Below are 23639 nucleotides of genomic sequence, written 5' to 3'. Positions count from 1 at the left end.
ATACTCCTTCAGACCTTTTATCTCTGAGGATGTGTTACAAGGAGATTTGTGGTGGAAGGGGAATGACTGACATTACCTTTTTCCCTGGTACAGGCCTTTGTCTGTGGGATAGATACAATGTAGACTGTGGGACATGTACTTTGTATGCAGTACAGATGTCATGAAAATGTCTTTGATTTTTCTTTTGTTTTAGGGACACTAACGGTCTTCAACAACCATGAGCAACCCCTTCGTACGGATTGTGGAGCCACTGGACCCAAAACAGCCTCTGAAGAAATTCTTTAATCTGACCAAATTGGAGGACGTGAGATATGGTATGTTGACAACATAAGAGAAGCATTTTGTTAATACTGGTGAACAGAACCTGAACAGACTTTGTCACGTTGGATGATACTTGATCTCTGGAGAGAACTATGAATTCAAAAGGTGGATCTTGAAAACAAAATTTTAGCAATTTTTTTTTTCTTGAAATTTAGAACAACAGAAATATTGGCATGATCACAGCAGTATTTTCTCAGCATACTGTGCACACAGCGCTCTTGTTTTTCCTGAGTGGGTGAAGAGAGCTAGGCAAAACTAAGAGCACAAGTTTTCTTATACTGCTAAAGACTGGAAAGGGTCTAACACTATATATATGACTGAACCAATCACAAAGATTTTTTTTTTCAGCTTTAAAAACAGCAAATATTTTCTTAGCAGGCACTTTTCTTAGTTCCTCTGACATTTACCAAATCTTTCAGCCGTACTGGTAAAACTCCTAGTGTCTGTGCCATTGACTTAGAAAGTGAATATCTATAGCTTGGAGTTGTCTATGGTGGTGTTCGGTGTTTCAAAAGGAAACAGTCGATTGAGGAGAATTCAGGGAACAAGAGGAGGAACACTTTCTCTGAATGTCAGCAAAGCATATCCATTACAGGCTTCAATAAGTGACCAATTAATGTCAGTCTTGGTGGGTGAAAAGCAGAGACGAGTCTTAAGGAATAGACAAATACACTTATGGTGTTATCAACTGATCCATTCCAGGATTCCGAGAATGACAACTTCCAGATTCTTTAAAGCAAAAAGGATCCAATTTTCATTATACAGCTTAAAAAGGCAGTAGTTTAGCAGAGAAAGGCAGGAGAAGATTCTAAAAAACTCCAAAACAACAACAGTAACAATAACTCCCAAAACTCCCAAATGAACAAAATCCCCTCTGAAAAAACCCCAAACAACAACCAACCCAAACTGTTCTGAATTACTGTGTCCTGAATAATAGATAGGGTTTTTTTACAATAGCACTAATGAGATCTCAGTGTGATTAAGTGACTTTTATGTCCTGGGGGCCAGCCTGTGTAGAAAGTTGGAACTTCTCAAAAGATTTTGAAACTGTAAATATTCTGAGAGGCAATCAAACAACTCTGATTAAAGTGGACCAGAGGAGGAAGGACCGAGACGTGTTTGGGTTTTTTCTTCACACTCATTCCTTGTAGCAGAGCTCTCAGGACTGCTCTAATAGTATTTTGCATCATCTTCTTTAAATATTTCTATTTTGAAGTAAAAGAAGATTACTAAATGCACAGTCTGACTTTGATTCAGTTTTGTCTTCATGTCTTGAGACAAAGAGACTGCATAAACCACTAAAGCTGTGCTTTCCAACGTGGCAGACAGAAAACTATGCTTTTCCTAGCACGTTTATATGTCTGTGTTCAGTGACAAGACTGAGAGCAAACTGCAGAAAAATAAGGTGATCATGTTTTCGGGGTAGCTGTGCTATAGAGGATGGAAAAGCTGTGGAAAAGTCCCTCAGCAAAGATGTCTACTGTGTCACAGGAGCTGAGATAATAAACCTGCTGAAAGCATCAGGTGGAACAGGTCAGTTAGTACTTACCTCCTGGCAGAGCTGGAGGCTGGAAAAAGGGTTTGGATCAGGATAAAGCCTTGTGAGAATATGAGGACCTTTCTGCCCCAGGCACGGAACTTTGCACTCACTGACATATGCCCTAAGGTAAAAAATGAATTTGTTTCTTGCCTCTTACCCATGCAGCTCGTCTGCCGTTTTCCATTCGAATCCTCCTGGAAGCAGCAATCCGTAACTGTGATGAGTTCCTAGTGAAGAAAGAAGATGTTGAGAATATTCTCAACTGGAAAGTAATGCAACACAAGAATGTTGAAGTGCCATTTAAGCCTGCAAGAGTTATTCTGCAAGACTTCACGTGAGTCTGATGCTCTCCAAAGTGAGGAAAAGGGGCTTTTGAGAGTGTAGCAATGGGCAGCTTGGGGTGGAGGGGTGAGCTGAGGGGAAGAATAGCCTTTTTCAACTTTCCTGGATGTCATGCTACAGACAGCACTTGAAGAAGCAAACACTCAGAATAAGAGCATTGAGAGGAACGCTTCTGAGATGGAGAAGTAATTATCTTCACAAAACTTCACAAAATGGGGGAGGAAAATGGGATTGGTAAATTGCATCAAAGTGAGGAAGTTTGTTATTTACAAGTTATTATTTGAAGGGGTGGTATAGTCTATTCTCTCTCTCTCTCTCTCTCTCTCTGTCTCATTTGTTTGCTTGTTTGTTTGTTTGTTTTTGTTCCCCAGGGGCTCATGCTTTCAGTTTTCTACCTATTTCAGTTCTCATTTATAACCCACATCATCACTTCTTCTTCTAAATCAGTATTGTTATAAATATATTTTTAAAGACTTCTCTGTTCTTGAAAAAATGAGCGTATTATTTTTCCCAGAAATGCAAATTGAGATTCCTACCTAATGGACTCTGAAAACTGGGCCTTGTTACTGCAGTAAATCTTTGGGTGTCAGTAATAATCATTTAATAGTCCCTGTTCAATGTCAGAAGTCAAGTGAAACAATTGGATCTGTTCTAATACAGCATTTGACTTGCAAATATCAAGTTCTTTGTATCCTTATCCTCTGTCTTAATAACATATTTTAGTACATCCATGGCAAGCCCAATGCAGTTGTGCTGCCAGTTAGTTTTCTTCCTCAACGGCGAAGTGTCATACCCTCTGTTTGTGTCATTCCCCCAGTTAGCTGTCATACCCTCTGTTTTGAATTTTCACAGAGGTCGCCAAAGTGCTAGAGACCTAGTACAGCTCAACTTTTAAAGACATTAGAAAAAATTGGCAAAACTTCAAATGAAAGAAGTGCTGATTTCCTAGCTATTTTTCATCCACTAGCTGTTGTTAATGTTTTGAAAAACTGGAGCGTAGAGGAACCTGAACTTTCAAGCAAACATTTTTCCTTCTTTTGCTGCTCTTCTTTCTTGCCCCCTACTCCTGCTGAGTTTTAAAATTGTACCTATAGGTCTGCAGAGCAACTGCATTCCTGAAAAACAAGCTCTTGGACAGGCCTCTGAGGACCTTTTTGAAAAATGCAACTTTGGCAATTTTCCAAAAGCCATACAACAATTACATTCAGGTTGTCCTGGTTTAGAATTATCTAATTTCCTAGTTAGGATTATTCTGTAATTATCCTGAGTTGTTCTAAGGCAGTAGAAGGATATTGTCTGTTCCATATCAATTGTATAACATTTGTAACTTGGCAAAATAGCTCTTGTGCTTCTTTCCTCCTATCCCCCTCCCTCAAATTCCTCTCAGTAGAATAACATAGAATTTCCTATTTTTCTTATAAAAAGCTTATCTTGGGATGTCAAAGTGCTGAACAACATCAATTAATTGTATCCAGGTTAGATAATGTGGATCCTTTTTCCTGTTTATTTTTTGGTAATTATTCAGGATTTTCAAGGTAAAATTCAGTAGGAACTGAGAAGCCTCTTACTGCTCTTGTTTCATGGTTTCTGATATTTAAAAAAATGTAATAGCATTCTTATGGTCAGAGTTGAAAATATAAAGCCTTACTGCTTTGGGCTGCTCTTACAGAAATGTAGTTTTTCAGTGAGTTGTTCATTGATGCCATATCCTTATGAGCACATCAGAGAACTCTTTTTGTTTTAGCAGCCAGCAAAATCAGTACATAAGGGGGTTTTCCACGCTAGTCGAAGATATCATGGTAGAACATACCTCAGTAGAAAACTGAGAATGTGTGTGCAGAGAAGTGTCAGAAGCTGTGTTAAAAGAAATACTGAAAAGCATATAATCTCTTAGATAAGTCAGGTGTTAATGTGACAGAAATTCTGGTTGCTACTCATTATTTGCTTGCATTGAAGATGGAGGAGTGCAGTTTGCTTTATATGTGACAGTAGTTCTCTATCTTGGGATTGGTTATTGTGGGTTTTTTTTCTCTTATCCAAATTGTTTCATCATGCCCATTTTGTTTCTGTTGTAGTGGGGTGCCTGCTGTGGTTGACTTTGCTGCAATGCGTGATGCTGTGAAGAAACTTGGTGGGGACCCTGAAAAAATCAATCCTATCTGTCCTGCTGATCTCGTGATAGATCACTCCATCCAGGTTGATTTTAACAGGCAGTAAGAATAAAAAACTCTTTATGTCTTAATGGTAGTAAGTAAACTGAATCCATTACTGGTCATCAAGGTAGTTGTACTGTTGATACCGTTAGCATTTGTACTACAACATTCCAGATATTAACAAATTTTAAAGTTAATCTGTTGTATCAGCTGCGGTCAGTTGGGGGAGAATTTTCTCTATCTGTGGTGCATCTTCTCAGCAGCACAAGCCCTGTACTTAATGTTGATAGAAACAGACTCATTCCAGGCCTGTGTTTATTGTACTTCTTGTTAATAATGCAGCATTATTATTAATCCCTCAGAAATGGCTTTTTTTCCCATGCACTTTTTTGACCCGTAAGGGTTTTTAGAAAGGACAAATGAGAGTATTTCCTTTCTTCCTCACTTGTCTAAGAATACAGTAGTGTCAGCTCTGAGGAACTGCTTTCTGCTTCAGTGCCTCCAAGCAGAAGAGCCTGACACACTGCTTACTATGGCCCTTATGAATCCTGGAAAGAAACATAGGGCTATTCAGTCCTCAGCATGCTGAGAGCAAAGATATAAAGACTCACTAGGATTCACTAGACCCACAGTGAAATATAAGGACTCTATACAGAGGTCCTTCTACCCTCCAAGATACATAAATATGGGCCTACTGAACTAATCTTCCAAACAGATGCTTCAATCACACATTTTATGGTGATTTCCTTCCACCTTCTTGAAGTTTTTTGGTATGTTTTAGCCTCATTAGCAAATGTAAGAAAATAGAGATTTTTCTCTCATATAGAGAACATTGGGGAGACTTATGCTTCAGTTCTTTCGAACTCTGCAGACCTAAGTTAGGCAGCTGATTGTGGTGAAGACAGTCTGCCTTGAAACAGAGGCTTCAGACAGCACTGTATCATAGTGACAACCTTTTTAAATGAAGTTGCAGGACAGTTGTGTTCCAGTTTCCTTTTACTGCCTTGCTGATTGCTTCTGATTTAGGTATTGGAAAAGTCATATTTTGCTAACATGCACTGTTGCTTATCTCAGGCTACAACATTTAGGACTGCCAAATGCAGATTAGTGTTCACATTTGAAGCAGAGTTCAGGTATTATCTCTTAAGATTTCTTGAATTCTTTTCATTGGTTGCCTGTAGTGATATTAAAATGGTGCAATGGATCAGCATTCACATTAGCTAATAAATCTTATTTTCTTGCAACCTTTGGATATATTTGACTAGATGTAAAATTCAGGTGGTTCTGACAGCTGATTATTTTCCCTTGCAGGCCAGACAGCTTGCAAAAAAATCAGGACCTGGAATTTGAAAGGAACAAAGAAAGATTTGAATTCCTAAAGGTACTGACAAAAATAATCATATTTGCATGGAGAAAAGTTCAGTTCTTCAAGTGCTCATGCTGAAAATTTTTTACTCTAATTCCTTTTTTTTCAGTGGGGCTCTCAAGCTTTTAAAAACTTGAGGATTATTCCGCCAGGCTCTGGCATCATCCACCAAGTGAACCTGGAGTATTTGGCAAGAGTGGTAATGGATCAGGATGGCTACTACTACCCAGACAGTGTGGTGGGCACTGACTCACACACCACCATGATAGATGGCTTGGGAGTGCTTGGCTGGGGTATGTACAGCAGTGTATCATGAGCAGTCTCTTGGCTTAGGCAGCTGTGTTTTGGGCTCTGGTGAGTTGACCCTGGCTGGCAGATCACCCCCACCCAATCACTTCCTCATTCCTCCTGCTAGCACAATGAGGGAAGAGAATTATTAGTCCAAAGGCAAGATAAAACTAATGGGTAGAAACAAAGATATTTTCAGGTGAAGAGAGGTGAGTGTAGGGAAAGGAAATGAAAGAAGTGATACAAAACCAGTCAGTCACCAGCTCCTGTCAGCACACCAAAGTCCAGCCAGTCCCTGGGCATTTGCTACTTTGGGAAGCCCACCTCAGTTGGTGCTGAGCCTGATGTTTTATGGCTCATTGTTCAGCTCTGGTCAGTTGTCCTGCCTGTGCCTCTCCTAGTGTTTTCCCCACCCTAGCTTACTTGCTGAGAGGCAGGGTGCAAAACAAAGTGCATCGATACTGTGTAAGAACTGCTTAGCAATAGCTAAAAATGGTGTGCTGTCAACAACAGTTTGGTCACAAATCTGAAACATGGCTCTATATGGGCTGCTGTGAAGAAAAGTTATCTCTGTGCCAGCTAGACACAATTACATAGCCTAACCCCAAATGCAAGTAACCTGATAAGGTCTCTTACAGTTACATAAGACTTTGTACTAAGGTCCCCTTTCAGCTAACTGCCTTAGATGATTTCTGCTACATGTGTTGTTGGCTTTGTTTGGGTTTTTAATATATTCTTTTCTATTCTGCATTTAAATTACAAGGAAGTAGGTAAGGACAATATTAAATAAAAGGGAATTGAAGTATCACTGACCATCCAGTTTTTCTGGTGTCACTTGGCTACTTTAAAAGTGTTGGATTATCCAAAAATTACTGCAAGTACAAATCTATTAGGTGGAAGGTGCTGAAAATTAAATCTGAGTAACTATATAGTCATTCAGATTTACTGGTTGGAGTGCACATTATGGAAAACAGAACTGTGATGTTCTAATGCCTGTACTCTGCACAATATTTGTTATGGGAATAGATGTAAATAATTTATTTTTCCCTGTAGTAGTGAACTGAAGTTCTTGAATGATTGAAGAAATAGGTAACTATGGAGTGGAAGTATTTGTAATCATCCCACACAGTAGCAAAGACTTCAGCTGAGCCTTTATTTTCCTGTGATATGGTGATAGCAGCACTGTTAAAACAACTGTTTTACAAGTATAGAACACACTGTGTTTTTAAAGAGTATTTGCTAGTTGTTCATGAATGTGCTTGTGAAGTTCTGAGCACCACATATGATAGGACTTCCTGTTTTTGATAACCTGCCTATACTACTGCAGCAATATTGGTTGAGTGAAACTTTCCAAATCAAGGGTGAAAGAGTCTCTGGCTTAGAATACAAAGGTAAACAAGTTCAGTGTATCTAAAGCATGACATCTTTGGGGTTAGACACATCTCTTATTCTATATTTAGTTGTAGCATATGCACGGAGCCATCATTTAGATCAAGTTGTAGCACTAAAAGGTGCTTGAAAAGGTGTGACTCTTAGCCTTGTTTTTTCTTCAGAATATGGAAAGTATGGCTGGAGACAATCCATAGTGTATGTGCTCAAAAATCATACTCTTGGATCCAACATTTTTTTCCAGAGGCTGGTGAAGTTGAACTTGGTTCATGACTCTCAGTGGTAGTCAGTCAGTTATGTCGACTTACTTGACTGTTTAAAAGTGTGATTCAACACCCAGTGAAAGGAGCCACACAACTGGATCTGTAACAGCATTATCTTTTAAATTAACAGAGGCATATAATTTTGAACAAAAGAAATTAGAAATTATTTTTCAGAACCCGTCTTAGATTAAGTGGGAAAAAGGATTGGAGTAGTGATTTGGCATTCATAAGCACCTATTACAGGCAGTTTTTTCTGGCTCAGTGTTCATTAGGCTAAATAAAAAGTAGGAGTTTTAGAAAGAGAAGATAAATATATGAGGGACTTTCTACAGCCGAAAATTTATAAAACTGCTTAATGCTTTGACTGCTTAATGCCAAATTGCTAGTTAACAAACATCCTGGCTTTGTTAGATTGCATATGACTCTGACATCTTGATACGTTGCCTTAATAAATTAGCAATATTAAGCAGTAGCTGGAATTCTAATAATTAAGGTGTGCTTATTCAAAAGTTCCCACCTACACTTTCCCAAACCCTGTTGAAACTTAGTGGACAAAAGGGAAGATACTTCTGTCTGAACAGGTATTTTTTCTGTTAGCCTTCTTTAGTAACATTTATGTCTTTCAAAAAAACTTCTGAGTTTTCATTTGGTGACCAGCAATCATGATCTGCATATGTTTCACTCACAGCACATCATGTTCAGAGCCATGTCAGTAATTCTTGGTTTGTTATGTTACATGTTTAAGATATTAAATTAAAAAATCTGTTATTGTAAAGGCCAAGCATCCTTAGAGTAAGTTACTTAGATTCACTTAATATCCCAGTTAATGGCTTAGGAACAAGGATGAAAATATGAAACAAAATTAAATTAAAAAACCCAACCTTGCAGAAACAGCAGCAAGGTGAGGAGTGCCTCTTAGCAGACTCAGGCTGTCTGCTTTCTCTCCTCTTTCACACCTTAAATAATGAGAGTACTCATCAGGCAGTTCAGTGTTTATCTCTGACATGGTACTGTCTTTCTGAATAGTCACATTGTATCCTCCTGTTGTGTGCAGGTGTGGGTGGCATTGAAGCAGAAGCAGTGATGTTGGGACAGCCGATCAGCATGGTGCTTCCTGAGGTGGTTGGCTATAAGCTGATAGGAAACCCTCAGCCACTGGTAACATCCACTGATATTGTGCTCACCATTACCAAGGTAAATTACCAAGATTAGATATTTTTCCATTACTGCTGAGAGCTAAACACATTCTGTAGGATGGAGCCACTGTACATACATGTTTAAGAACTCTGTGTGTGCTTCCAGGTAGTAATTTTGAACTTTTAAAAAGCTTCATCACTGTGGATTGGAATCAGCTCATTAGGGACAATTTTTCTAGGCAAATCTGTTTCCCAGAAGCCACACAAAATATATGTTGGGATATTTTGAAATTTGGTAATGTTTTGGAGTGACAGTGCTTTTTCCTCTTCCTCAAAAAAACCCTGATGACTTGTTTTTGAATTCACCACCTAAAATAAGGCAATATAAAAGCTGAAAACTAGACAGTAAGCATTGCAGTCTGATTTATTTCATGTGCAGGTGTTTGACTCATGTCATATATTCATAATATGTTTACTCACTCTGTGCATTGTCTCTGAATTAGGAGTATTACTGGTCAGCATTAGTGTTGTTGGAAGTCAGAAATGTGGTACATAAGTTAATAATGGAATGCTGTCTACAAAGAGACCTTCAAATGGGGAAAGCAAACTTTTTTTCATTATTTTATTCAGATATTGTGTATGTTATGGTTTGACTCATGTACTTGTGCAGTTGGTTCTCCTGTTTTGCCATCTTCCTGGGTTTGTTGTCTGAAGACTCTCCACACAGTTCTCCTCCTCTTAGAACATCATGTTAAGAAAATACAATTGTAAGATAGTCTCGTTTAAATGAAAGGAAGAGCAAGTTTTAGAGGAAATAGGGTCCCATGTTGTACCTTATTAAAACTTTACATGTCTGTGTCCTCATCTTCATGATTCCTGGTTTCAAATGGTTGTAGAAATCTTCACGAGAGATTTTTCTGAGTCAAAAGCTGGATTTCATAACAGACATGCTCATGTCATTTGACACATAGCAATGACACAGGCACTGTAATTTTATAACAGCATCTTCGCCAAGTTGGAGTTGTGGGTAAATTTGTGGAGTTTTTTGGACCTGGTGTTGCCCAGCTGTCGATTGCTGACCGAGCCACCATTGCCAATATGTGTCCAGAGTATGGAGCAACAGCTGCCTATTTCCCAGTGGATGATATTAGCATTGGGTACCTGATACAAACTGGTGAGTATAAGAAGAAACCACAAGTTAAAGGATAATTGAAAGGACTCCAGAGCTGTATGACATTAGCAGTAGGATTGAATCAGGTGAAGCCTTCTGAGCTTCAGTTCATTTTTTTAAATTGATATTTGCTTGTTGAGGCTGGTTTTTGTACTTAGGATCTATGTTTAGGAAGAGCTGAATGCTAAACTTTTGGCAGCCTGCCAAAAACCTCAACCTAGATTGTCCAGTTGACAGAAATAGGAACCTAAGATTTTGTTCTGCAAAAGCCACAAAGTCTGCTCAATTGCATTGTTTTTAGTGGATCTCTAATATTTGTCTTGAAAGGGTCTTGTAGTGCTATTGACAGCATGCCTGTTATGTGCTTTTTCTAGCAGATGGTGGTTTCTCCATTTCACTTGCATTTTGGTTTTGCTGTATCTGGCTTTCATTTTAGGCCGCAACAAAGAGAAGGTTATGTGCACAAAAACATATCTTGAGGCTGTGGGAATGCTGAGAGATTTCAAGAGCTCCTCTCAGGATCCAGACTTCACGCAGGTTAGAAACTACTCTGTCTTCTGGCTTTTTGCTTTGTGGCCTGTCCTATTTTATTGTGAGGATTGTCTGTTTTTCACTGAAACTAAGAATTAGTCAAGGGATTCCCTGTTCTTTGGTTTGGTCTGCACAGCTGTCTTATTTTAAGGCCCAGTGGAATGAATCAGCTGGCTCTTTAGGTGTGAAAACTTGGATGTAGGTATAGATCAGCTCTCAATTGACCTCCAGCTGGTGCAGATTCTGCTGTTTGTTCCATGAAGTTTTCAGAAGTCCTTCCAGGCTCTGAAGAATATTTTTAAGTGTAACTATGGAGATAATGTGGATGTTGGTTGTTAGCCTTGTTTGCAGTTTTATTATTTGTCTGTTCAACCAGTTATTTTGCTATGTGAATCAGGACCCTTAGAAGCTCTGTGTGATAATCACAGAGCACACAAGTAATTTTCTGTGCCAGAAAATTAAGATCTTATTCTGTGTCCAGGAAACTCAAGAATATTCCTGGTTTTCTCTACTCTAAAATTTAATCTTGACACTTGTGTTTGGGTCTGCATGATTGTTAAAAAATCTTAGTAGATTTGGAAGGATGTAGCACATTATGAAAACAAAGTTGGAAAATGTGTGAGGAATAGATTAATAGTCTGCTTTGGTTTGTATCAGTATTTCTTTGCATCATTTTTTAACCCACTTCAGGCATGTGAAAAGACAAAAAATAATTCATAATGCTTAGATGCTTTAGTTACATTGGCTTTTTCAGTAACTTTAATACCTTTGATAGCCATACCTGTGAGCTGGCAGCATCTGAAATTAGAATTGTTCCTTTTCTTCTGATCTTCTCATTCTCAGGTGTCTTTAAAAATTTCTGCAAATAAAGGTGTGCAGACTTAGCATTGATTCAACAGCAGGGGTAAGCATACCTGTGGCTTACCTGGCTTCAACCTTTCAGGCAGTGCCCAACCACTCTCTGTTTATCTTACTTGAACAGGTTGTTGAGTTGGATCTCTGTACTGTTGTGCCTTGCTGCAGTGGACCAAAACGACCTCAGGACAAAGTTGCTGTGTCAGATATGCAGAAGGACTTTGAGACTTGTCTGGGAGCCAAGGTGGGGACTGGGAACATTTGGGCAAACAAACCAATGTGTGCTTCTAAAAGCTGTCTGGTGTTCAGGAACTACGCTCTGGTGTTGTGCGCTGTTTGTTTGCCTACTGAAAAATAAATTAGGATATTTGACTGCAGTTTCAAAGAAGCAATAAGTGGTTTAAAATTGAGATGTTGCTTCTCTTGCATGAAAATGTTCATGTCCTACTGGAGTAATATTTCTTTCTGATCTTAGGCCCAACATGGTATTGATATAGACTAGAGATTTATAAACCCTGCCACGATGAGGGGTTGTTAATAGATGGGACAAAATACCTACTGCACTGAGTTCTGGGATAACTACCCAGCTTTTCAGCTCTCCAAGCATTCCAAGCAGGTTATGCCCTGAATCCACAATGTAGTTTTCCACTAAGTATTGAGTCTGTTCAGCAGAGCAGAACTGCATGTATCTCCGTTACTCTTTGATGTTGGTGGTAAAGACAGAAAACAATGACTACATTCTGCATCATCCAGTCAAAAGTGGTCATTGAAAGAAGAGCTAGATTTATATTTGAATGAATATTCCTGGATACTTAAGCTTTCTAAATCAGTTTGAGTTCTTACCTGGTACAATAACCATCCTTGTTAAAGGCATTACAGAACTCTAGTGATGTAAATCAAGAAACCTAAACTAACGTAGTTCCCAGTAATTCTTGGTTTGTTACATTTTCCAAACTCCATTAGGTGATCTTATGCTTTCAGATCTCTATATGTAATTTTTCATAGCATGAACAGTGCCTTCTTGCTCTTTATTTCCATCTGTCAGACCTTTACCTCTCAAACCAGCTACTGTTATACATTCAAGCTGTTTGATAATCCTGGCTTAAAAATTTTATGTGTTATGCTAAAATCTCAGGACTAGATTATGTACTAAGACTATGTGTGATCAGAAATATGTAACATACAGGAGTAAGAGGCATCTGAGAAATCTGAAGAAGGATGTATTCATGCAGGAAGAAAATACAAATATGTATTGCTGGAAAGGCTGCCTGTTTTACCAGTAAACAAAGAAGAGGAAAAACTCCAGAAAAAAAAAAAAAATGTCCACCATTTTGGTTGACCAGAGATGCAGCCTTCACCATCAGACATAAAAACATAAGCACGGATGTGACTAACAAATGCTTCTCATGGGCGAAAAAACAGCCCATACTAATGTTAGGTCCAAATGTTTACATTAACCACTCCTTTTTATTCTTATTTTCTCTTCCTACAGCAAGGATTCAAGGGATTTCAAATTGCCCCAGACCGACACAACAGCATAGTCAAATTTAATTTTGAGGGACGTGACTTTGAGCTTGCTCATGGTTCAGTAGTGATTGCTGCCATTACAAGCTGCACGAACACCAGTAATCCCTCAGTTATGTTGGGTGCAGGTAAGCTGATTTGCCTAAAGTGCAGTAGTTTCTCTATGGCTCTCGATGTGTGTCCTAAAGACAACAACACCACTGATGTAAATCAATGGGTGCAGTGCTGATTTTGTCATTTGGAGTGCTAAAACTGGGCTTAGTTTCTAAAAGTAACAGAAGGACTTGTAGAAGTGGTAGATAGAAATGTAGATTGACAAAAATGTATTCTTCCTGCACTGTCTTCTCTACAAGGCAACATGGAACTTAATTAACCAACACTTCTGATACTTTGTCAAATGCACAGAAGCTGATATACAGAGCTAAGAAGAGACTGTTGAAAGTCAAAGCCAGAAGAGGGGCAGTGAAGAATGGTCTTTTGGGGCAAGTCTGAAGGTGCTCTGATCTGTCAGCAGAGTGAAAAGCACACATTTAGCTAGCACTTGCCTTCTCAAGTTGTTACGAGAGTTTGAGGGTATGGTAGGTGTGAATAGAGAAAGCAAATTATTTACTCAGGGATTTTCAGCTTTCAGAGCCTTTTCATTTACATCTTAACTGCATCCAAGAGGAGACCAGAGGTGAGCTTGGTATGCATCACTACAGATAAGTTAGTCTGACTTGGTTGTGTAAAATTTCAGGTCAGGGGATTGTTCATTTTTAATATGACTAGTCTGGGTGTAAAATTTATCATTCCTGATGTGGGCTTCTGGGAACAAAATAGGAATGAAGAGTGTCAGCTCGAAGAGTTCAGTCTATACTGGACAAATTTGGCCCAGTCTCCCTGGTATTTGGCTACATGTTTACATATTTCTTTCTCTCCTCTGCAAACATACATAGATGATATCTGTCACTGTAGGATCATTGCTGCATAAAGGCTTACTGGTCTGTCAGACTGTTCATGTGATGCAGACTTTATTCATACGAAGGTCAGAAGGGATGTGCAATGGGCTATACGAACCCTTCACCAGAGAGGATTGCTTCCTAGTTAAAGTAATATAATTTGTTCTTGTGTGGTGCTGGGAAGCTTGTGGGTTGTCAACAGTCTCTGTCAACAGTAACTTTGCGTTTGGCTTTTTGATGTGATATTTCTCACCTGTTTTTAGACTAGCATCTACCTTTGCATACTTTATATACCAGCAGTTCACCCCCCTCCTTGGCCAAAGGTTTTTTAAACTGCAGCAATAGGTTCAAAGTCCGTCATGAACTAAGGTGTGGGGCAAAAGAGAATCAGAGGAGAGACCTGCTCATTATCTTACAACTTTGAGAGGAATAGAATTGAGCAAGGTGTCTCAGTCCATAGTACTGGCCCTTAACAGGACAGTCAAAGCAGCATACCTCTTTCCTCAGGTCTATTCTGCATTATCATGAAAATAGAGCTGTATTTCTTTCTTCCAAGGATCAAGAAGCAGGTTTTCTCAGGCAGACTCTATTCCCTTAGTTCTAGGTAGGTGTATCCCTTAGTTGTGCCTGTTGAGGATAGTTTCCACTACTGTTTGGCTCCCGGGCTAATGACATACGTTTTTAACCTTCCCTGCAGCAGCAGGGATACTGATCTTTCAACCCTCTTGGCTTAATAGCTCTGAGTTCAAAGTGTAAAATGCTCTGCAGATACAAATAGAGTTTGTACTTTGAGTGCATTCACTGCTATATAATGCACAGCATCCTGAAGAATGTAGTCCTAAGGATCTTGGTGTATGTGCTCAGATATAGTGGCTACTCTGACTTTTGCTGCCTTTCTGTACAGTAGCATTTATGTTTCAACCTTGACAAGGAAGGAAAAATTCTGCCAGTCTCTGATAACTGTTGGTAAACAGCAGTGTTGAGGACCTCTCAGATGCCCTCAAGAAACACAATAATTTGGCTTTCAGGATGAGGTTTCAAATGAAAGTAAACGAGCATGCAGTGTTCCCAAATAAGTAACCAAGCTGAAAAAATCCAGGACATGGAGCAGTTCTTTCAAACTACTGCTATATGCTGTGCACTAGGCAGAGGCTGTGTGTCTGGGGGATAGTGGATGTGTGCTATAGGAACTTTGACAGCCTAATCTGACTTTATAAAGGTGTTGGATTAAGGTTGCTCAGAGGAGCTAAAGTTCTGGCATTTTCTTGCCAGCTTTGAGAGTTTGACTATGCTGTCTTTTCAGAACTGGTATAAGCAGCAAGACAGAAGCCAACATTTTCAAACAAGCTGTCAAACTCTCAGTTCCTAGGATGATCGTTAGTTCATAGTCTCATTTGCAGAAGTATTCAAGAGCTCCGGTTTCTGCAGATTACTCTAGTAGCCAAGGAACCTCAGCAATTTCAGGAATAGGACTGCTGCTTTAAATTCATGTGTGCAGGCGATCTCATACAACATTTTAAAGTGTCATGGTCCAGGTCATGTCTAACAGAGCTGCCAGACAGAGCTTTGCCAGCTGGCAAAGACAAAACAGTTTGATGACATCTTCCTGTTGGAGATCATGTTGGATCAAAGCACATCTTATGTGTATTTTCTTATCTAGATGAATGTCATATGTGAGCAGGAAAATACAGCATGGGAATGTGAAGTTTTGCACAGTTTGGCTCTCTGCTGCTTCTTTTATGTTCATCCTGGAAAAGAGCTGTAGAGAACTTGTTTTCTGAACGTTCCTCTCTGACAATTCATTTCAAAGGAAGGAATTCAGGATATATATGTGTCTAGTAACATGTTCCACTGAAATATCTCTATGCATATTACAAATGCAGGAGTGGTAAAACAGCACTTGTGCAACAAGCTGTGGATTATGAGATGGCTTGTTTGTGGCAAGAGCCAGCATTGATGTTCTCATAGCCTTCTGCTCTTGAGGACAGCAGGTCCTATCCTGGCAGTTGTTTATTCTCTGGGTTACGAGACCATAGTAAGTGGGAACTTAGCAGTTCTTCATTGCATTTTTGGTGAGACATTTGTTTTACATGTAGTATTCTGAAGTTTTGAATGTCTACTTGCTGCCTCAGTGAGTGCATCTTATTGAATGCAAAATCCATCAGCTTTCTAGTGGAACAGAAATTGCAGGCTGGATCTACAGTTCAACAGAGCACTTCTCCTCTAGCTGGTTATCACAAAATTAGTGCTGTCGGCTCGCTGTACCATTTCATTGCTGGTGCCTTTTCTGTTCCCAGTTATTTAATGGTACTTCTCTTAACATGCTTATGCTCCAAATTGTCTCACTTCCCGGAAAACCTGCAACTATGCTCTGTATTTTTCAGGATTGCTTGCTAAGAAAGCTGTTGAAGCTGGTTTGACAGTGAAGCCATACATTAAAACTAGCCTGTCCCCAGGAAGCGGGGTCGTCACTTACTATCTGAGGGAGAGTGGAGTAATGCATTACCTTTCTCAACTGGGGTAGGAGTGCTTTCCTTACTGTTGTCCTATGGCTGCTTAGCTAAAGCATTATCAACAAGTGATGCAATAGAATAACTATTCCTCTGTACAGCCTAAAAGATATTGCAGGTACCTTATGGTGTGATCCTGCATGAGTGAACACATTGCTGTTTTGCTGGCTGGCTTTGTACCAATGATGAAGGCCTGCTGTAACTTCTTGAAGACTTATGTTCTTAAGGAAGAGAATGGGTGTTTTTCAGGACTAATTGTTTTGAAACAGTGTAAATCACACTATATTGTTGTTCCTCTTGCTAGGTAACTCATTTCCCATTCTGTTTGCATAGACAGTCACTGCAATGGTAAAAACAGGGCATTTAAAAATGCTGTTTTCAGCAGCATTTGATTTGTTAAAGCAGTACTTCTCCTGAAAGTAATCATTGTCAGCTGCTGAGCAGTTAAATGTCTTGCTCCAAGGTAGCTTTTTTGTCCACCATTGTTTTTGTGCTTTGTATAGGTTTGACGTGGTGGGTTATGGCTGTATGACATGTATTGGCAATAGTGGACCCCTACCAGAGTCTGTTGTTGAGGCCATTACACAGGTATGCAGTTTTTCCTGTGCAGCTCATTTATGTAAACTGTTCTCTGCTGTGTGCTGTTCTGAGTTGTATTATACTGCGTGTAGACTCTTCTCAGCTCTGTACAAAATAAATTGAGTCTATATTCTCTTTTCTGTGGGAAATATTTTGGAATTGTTCAAGATCAGTGACTGGTCATTGTTGTCGCAGTGCAGTGAGGCTCTGCAGACTTGCAGTGTGTGTGGATTCAGCAAATACCTGACCTGTCTTTGTCTCAAACCCCATCTTACAGGGAGACCTTGTGGCAGTGGGCGTGTTGTCTGGCAATAGAAATTTTGAGGGCCGTGTCCATCCCAACACCCGTGCTAACTACCTGGCCTCCCCGCCGCTGGTGATAGCCTATGCAATTGCAGGGACCATCCGGATCGACTTTGAAAAAGAGCCTTTAGGTAAGACAGCATTGGGATGCTTCTTTTCAGCTTATGAACTAAATTCTTTGGAATTAAGCACTTCAGAAACATTTGTCCTCAGGAAGTGCTCTAAAGTACAAAGAACCTCTGGGAGACAAATTATGCAATTCTTAAGAGTCAGGGCAGCAAGGAGTCAGTATGATGGAGAAAGAATAATGCTTAGGCTTGGCTTCCCCCTAATTACACTGGGTCATATTTTTGGTTATACCTGGGTGACAGTCTTTCATGAGCCAACCTGAGTTAGCAGATTTTCTTTGGCAGACAACCTTCTAAGATCCTTTCCAGCGTAAATGATCCTTTAAAATATTCTGGAAGGCCATTGGAAATCACAAAGGAAGGGTTATGTTCAGGTAGTATCAATTTTGTGACTTTTCTGTCAGACTATTTTAGTGAAATAAAGTGTGTCTTGTGAGTGTTATAAGGAACACATAGCCAGAGAACAGTGGTAAACTTTCCTTTCTTCTTGATGAAAAATTTATGCAACAAAATTGACAATACCATTTTATACAGGAATAAATGCTTCGGGGAAGAAGATTTTCCTGAAAGATATCTGGCCAACAAGAAATGAGATTCAGGCTGTTGAGCGTCAATTTGTTATTCCTGGGATGTTTAAGGAGGTCTACGAAAAAATAGAGGTGAATTAATCCTCCTGCCAGTAGTTTGATTAATGTACTATGCTATTCTGAAGATATTAAATGAGATGATCATGATAATGAAATGAAACTTTTTCATCTCTCGGTTTTGCTCTTGTTCTGACAGATATTCAAATGAGATTTTTTTTCTTTAAAAAAAAAATCTTCTGGATAATTAATTCATTCTTTCAGACAGTCATGTTTTGAAAATTGCTCCTTAAGATATTTTTAATGTAACATGTAGATGATGTGCTTTCAACAGCCATCCCCAGCTGATACTAGAAGGTGGAATATTCCAGCTTCACAGATGTTTGTTTTTTTGCAGCTGACATAAAATTAATTTACATTAACTAATAGGATTGATATCAGAAAAAGGAATTGTACTTGGTAATGTCTTCCTGGAAATCTTTCACAAGTGTTGAAACAAAATATTCCTATGGTTTTTATGTTAGGGAAGCTTCTTAAGATTACTTACAAATACAATAGAGAATTATAAAGTGTCACCTGTGTACATAATACAGGTTATTCTCAAAAAACAGGATGAATGCCTCTTCTTTTGCAATGAAGTGAGGATCTTCCTAAACGTTTTAATAGATAGAATCATTAAAAAAACACCTCCAAACATAACATAGATTGAGATGTGAATTTTTCAAAATGCTCTAAGAAATACATAAGGCTTTTGCTAAAGCCAAATTTGTAATTTTACCTGTATTCTGAAGTAATTATGTTGTTTCTGAAAACTTAGAAACCAATGAAAGGATTTTGTGTGTTTTTCAGACAGTAAACAAGGCTTGGAATGCCTTAGATGCTCCTTCAGATAAACTGTATACTTGGAATCCCAAGTCTACTTATATCAAGTCTCCTCCTTTCTTTGATGGTCTGGTATGTATGTGCTTTCCCTTTGAATCAAGCCAAAGTGTGCAGTAATTCTGACTCATATTGAAGGTGAAGCAAAGCCTCTTGAAGGGGCCTGAGAGGATTCATAACAGCCTATTGAGGCCTTGGTTCTTAAATGTTAGAATTGTGCTATTGTGTTCATTTTAATATAAAGGCATGAGTGCATCTCAGAATTGTAAGGATTCCCTTTCACTTCAGAGCTCTTGAAAAGTCTCGTTTTATTTTTAAGTTGAAATACTTCTAAATAGTCACAAAGCAAGTGAAGAAAAAGAACAGAAAATGAAATGCACTGTTCTGCCATCTTGCATCTTGCACCAAATAGTTCAGTGTTTGGATTGCTAATCCAGTACCATTTAAATAAAAGGAGATTTTAGTGCATGCACATGTCTAGGGATCCTCGATTTTCATGAATGTATCACAGGAAGCCTTGGCTGGTTTTTTTCTTCATGCATGAACCTGCTGGCAGACAGCCAGAGCATCATATTTCTTCAAGAACAAACATTTTTAATAGTGTTGAGTTTTTCTTTTTCCTAACTTGTGTAAAAAGAGAAACTTTATTTTGCAATTTGCACTTTTTTTGAGAAAGCAAAGGAATTATTTTTCATACATTAATTGTTTTGTTTGTACTTATGGTGGCTTAGACTTTGGCTCTTCAGACCCCAAAAACAATAGAAGATGCTTATGTCCTGTTGAGTTTTGGGGATTCTGTGACAACTGACCACATATCTCCAGCTGGGAACATAGCAAGAAATAGTCCTGCAGCCCGTTATTTGACCAGCAGAGGGTAAGTACTGCTTCTTCTTCTTCTTCTTCTTATCATACATTGGGAAGAGAAAACAAACCACAACTATTATACCATGTTACAGGCACACGTCCTTTCTGTCTGTTTACATACACTTGTATACCTTGACAGCTGCCCGGACAACATATAAATTAAGAAAGAAAAGCAACTCTCTTTCTGCTGCTTCAGCAGCTCTCATTAAAGAAGTAAGAAGTGTACACACAATATGTACACACAATAGAGTGTATACAACTGTTATCACTGTAGAGCTAAAGACCTTTTTATGGCGATAAGGGAAGAAGATGACTTACTGCAAAAACTAGCCTGTACGTTTATTCATAAATAAGGGAATCTGGATTTGTCTCCCTGTCAAAGCAAATGACTCTTTTTTGTTAGTGTCGAAATTGAGTTTTATATTAATTTCTTCTAGCATCTGCAACTATTTCACATATCTAGGCTCTTAGGCACTACAGAACATCCAGAAGTTTAGGTTTCAGTGCAGCTGCAATAACTATTGTGATTGGAGTCCAAACTGCTGTAAAATGTTCATCTTCTTCTATGGCCAGTCTGTCGATTTAGTAACTTGAGTTCAACTTAAGGCAAGATTTGGACTTATCAAGTTGACCTATTCAGACTTCACAGGTAATGAAATGCTTTTATTCTCTCATTCGGCACTTCTTACAGCTTCAGTGGTGTTTTAAGCAACAGCACTGACATTAAAAAAAAGTCCTAACTCATTAGATCTAATAATTTTGGAAAGAGAATGGATTAAAACAGTGTGATATACTGAAAACCAACTGCCCTAGACTCTCTGACTCCCTGCTATGAGTTACTTGGAAATTTAAATAGTCCTACATGCATTACAAAATAGATATTGTGTGTCATAGCTATGGTTTGGATGTAGCCCAATGCAAACAGTCCAATTTTCTGTCACGTTCCAGTGCATTTTTTGCTTGCTGGTTAGGCTGGAGTGTCCCATCATTCTCATATTTCTGTTTGCAAGTGAAATTTTTCTTCTGTAGTTCTAATTTGCAGCAGATTCTTGCTGCCTTTTAGATATTTAGCAGAGTGCTCTGTCTTTGTTCTAGATGTTATAGTAGTATAAATAATGAGGATCTTCAGGCACCAGCTATTAAGAAAAAAATAGTGTTGCATCTGCTTACTTAATGTAAATTATATCGTTGCATTACTGTTGGATACTATTTCTAGGGTAAAAATAGAAAATATTATGGAAGTTGCTTTTTCTGACCAAACTGTAGCTATTTGTAAATTACTTTTCTTTTCCTTCAAAACATTTCAAAGGAAAAGTATTGGCTAACTGCATGCTACTGCCAGAGTGGGAACTATATACATACCTGCCTCAGAAACACCAGTTTATTGCTTTTTTTTTTTTAGAAAGAGAATGGATTTTTTTAGAGCAGAGTGCTTTTAGTCTAAAACCACCATGGTTTCTGTTCTTCTTTTCTCTTAATAGCTTGACTCCTCGAGAATTCAATTCTTACGGCTCCCGCAGAGGGAATGATGCTGTCATGGCCAGAGGGACATTTGCAAACATTCGTTTGGTCAACAAGTTTATTGATAAACAAGGACCTCAGACGATCCATTTCCCTTCTGGGGAAATTGTAAGTATACATACTGCTCTAAACTGTGTATCACTGACAACAGAGTGAATTAGTGCTGGCTTTCTTTCTTACCAGCTTAGGTTCTTACTTCAATACCTTTTAAGTAAGGCTTATTGTGGGAGCAGGAGCTGACTCAGGGAAGCAGTCATGTGTACCTATGCAATCTGGTGCTTTCAGGCATATCAGTGGAGAGTGTAATCACTGTAAAAGCACCAGTGGAAGGTGCAGGTTTGTGTTGGGAGTGAGATCAGACTAGAAGCCACAAAGTGCTGTGTGATCAATATCCTCAAAGTACTACTTGGTGGAAGTTGTGGGCTTCAGTTGTTTATGTGGGGACATTTTTTTTCCTCCTTTCCCTGGATCTGTACTTCCACTCACAAAAAGTTTACAAAGCATTTGGCATTTTTATTCCAGCTGGACGTGTTTGATGCTGCAGAAAGATACAAGCAGGCTGGTCATCCTCTGATTGTGCTGGCTGGGAAGGAATATGGTGCAGGAAGTTCCAGAGACTGGGCTGCTAAAGGACCATTCCTCTTGGTGAGTGGCTACAGTAAGCTAGGGAGGGCAGTGTTAATAGTGCATTAATTTGTCAGTAAGACTATCTTATGACCAAATCCTGGGTTGCTTATTCTCACTTTTGGTAGCAAGAGCTACTTTGAAATCTTAGCTGCCTCCAAGAGCCACAGTAGCATTGCAAAAGCTATTTAATATTAATAGATCTTGTTCTGACTGGAAGGTTTGACTGCTCTTCATCTAGAAATCCACAAGGCCACACTAGAAAGGCCAATTTCTTTACTTTCACTTTCCATAACCCTGTCCATAAACCATAGGTCTGCTTTCAGCGGCATCCTTAATCTCACTTAGCAAGGAAACTAGAAAGTGTAAGAGAGGAGTATCAGTGTAAATTAAATTTCGCATGTCTTCACCTTGGGGGCCAATAGAGATCCGCATACAGTGAAATAACCTGTTTTTTTCTGTGTCTGTCTAGTCTTACACTGTTTACAGCAAGAACTCTGCTTCAAGCTTTTTTGCATTATTAGGAGAAGTTTTATGAGTTGGTGTTTAAGTTTCATCAAGGTTTTTGAAGTTTTTTTCTAGGAATGAGCTTTTGTGTTAAATGTACTAACATGTAAAATTTTCAAAATTAATTAAACTGCACGCTGGTGTTTATAGGAGGGCAACACTGAATTAGGAAGAATTATGGAAATGACTAGTGCTGCTCTGCATAAGATATATTAAAGTAGATGTAGGATTCCTGAGAAAACACATTATTTTTTGAGTCAGGCTTCTTTCAAAGAGGTGTGAAAGTGAATGTACAATCAAGTACATGTACAATCATCCTGGACAGTTCACTGTCAAACAGACCTGCTGACTCTACCAGTAGTTGGTAAATGAAATAGAGTGGACCACAAACAAATCAGTTTTGAGTATAGAAATACTGCTCTGAACTATGAAATTACTCAATCTGTTGTGTATTTCCCAGGGTGTCAAGGCTGTGCTTGCTGAAAGCTATGAGAGAATTCATCGAAGCAACCTAGTAGGAATGGGAGTGATTCCTCTGCAGTATTTACCTGGAGAGGATGCAGGAACTTTAGGACTCACTGGACGGGAGCGTTATACCATTATCATTCCTGAAAAACTAAAACCACAGATGAATGTCCAGATTAAGGTATGAGACACCTAAGAGCTGAATTTTCTCAATCACTGTAATTTTACTCAAAATTAATTGTCTCTTCAAAACATATGATGTGTTGTATGGCAATCAGATTAGTTTAAAACAGGGAGAAGAATTGAGATGGCAAAGGAGATTAGAGCAGCTATTCTAATAGGAATTAAACTGAAGGAAGGTAGAATTAGGTTAGATACAAGGAATAATTTGAGATGAGGCACTGAACTACTGCCTAAAGAAGCTGTGGATTCCTTCCCTCTGGAAGGGTTCAAGGTCAACCTTTCTCTCTGGAACAGCTAAAGGTTGGATAAGGCTTTAAGCAACTTTCTCTAGTTTCCTGCCCATGGCAGTGAGGGTTCAAACTAGGTGATCCATAATGTCCTTTTCAGCCCAAACCATTCTATGATTTACTATGACAGGATATAAAAGCAGGATGCTCAAACTGTTTTAATTGACACAAAGCCATCCTGTGTTCTGGACCAAAGTCACTCAAAGTCCACTATAAATGTCTCAGTTATAAATGAAGCAGCAAATGCAATGAGACTCCATAAGTGTGTGTGTGTTATGGTTTGTTTCAAACCACTTTTCCTCTCAAGTAGCTTCATGTAGTCTGGTGTAGCTAGAAGTACTGGTACCTGTTCGTAATTTTTTAAGATCACAAAACTATCCTAGTAGTC

The 23639-nt window shown here is 38.8% G+C and overlaps 1 protein-coding gene and 1 long non-coding RNA gene across 4 annotated transcripts in view; one reads left to right on the top strand and one right to left on the bottom strand.

Moving 5' to 3' along the window:
• The window catches only part of ACO1 (aconitase 1), a 35668-nt gene that overhangs the window by 11251 nt on the left and 778 nt on the right, over positions 1-23639 (top strand). For all 3 annotated transcript variants that reach the window (XM_083884013.1, XM_083884014.1, XM_083884015.1), the window contains exons 2-20: positions 194-314; positions 2027-2195; positions 4279-4416; positions 5668-5737; positions 5832-6015; positions 8717-8856; positions 9801-9972; positions 10406-10506; positions 11483-11599; positions 12848-13007; positions 16202-16337; positions 16831-16915; positions 17184-17340; positions 17872-17996; positions 18771-18875; positions 19532-19674; positions 21146-21293; positions 21708-21830; positions 22777-22962. In XM_083884013.1, coding sequence (XP_083740139.1) covers positions 218-314; positions 2027-2195; positions 4279-4416; positions 5668-5737; positions 5832-6015; positions 8717-8856; positions 9801-9972; positions 10406-10506; positions 11483-11599; positions 12848-13007; positions 16202-16337; positions 16831-16915; positions 17184-17340; positions 17872-17996; positions 18771-18875; positions 19532-19674; positions 21146-21293; positions 21708-21830; positions 22777-22962 — 2556 coding nt within the window. In that variant the 5' untranslated portion in view covers positions 194-217. The remainder of the gene's footprint in view (positions 1-193; positions 315-2026; positions 2196-4278; positions 4417-5667; positions 5738-5831; positions 6016-8716; positions 8857-9800; positions 9973-10405; positions 10507-11482; positions 11600-12847; positions 13008-16201; positions 16338-16830; positions 16916-17183; positions 17341-17871; positions 17997-18770; positions 18876-19531; positions 19675-21145; positions 21294-21707; positions 21831-22776; positions 22963-23639) is intronic.
• On the bottom strand, positions 10516-14636 carry LOC310922975. Its single transcript, XR_014592520.1, has 3 exons — positions 14313-14636; positions 11282-11359; positions 10516-10808 (listed from the first exon to the last, which is right to left on the bottom strand). It is a non-coding gene; the product is annotated as an uncharacterized lncRNA (long non-coding RNA).

The sequence above is a fragment of the Zosterops lateralis genome (genome assembly GCF_965231275.1).
Source record: "Zosterops lateralis genome assembly, chromosome: Z".
NCBI lineage: Eukaryota > Metazoa > Chordata > Aves > Passeriformes > Zosteropidae > Zosterops > Zosterops lateralis.
Note: the sequence above shows the minus strand (reverse complement) of the source record. Positions and strands in the feature narration are given on the sequence as shown.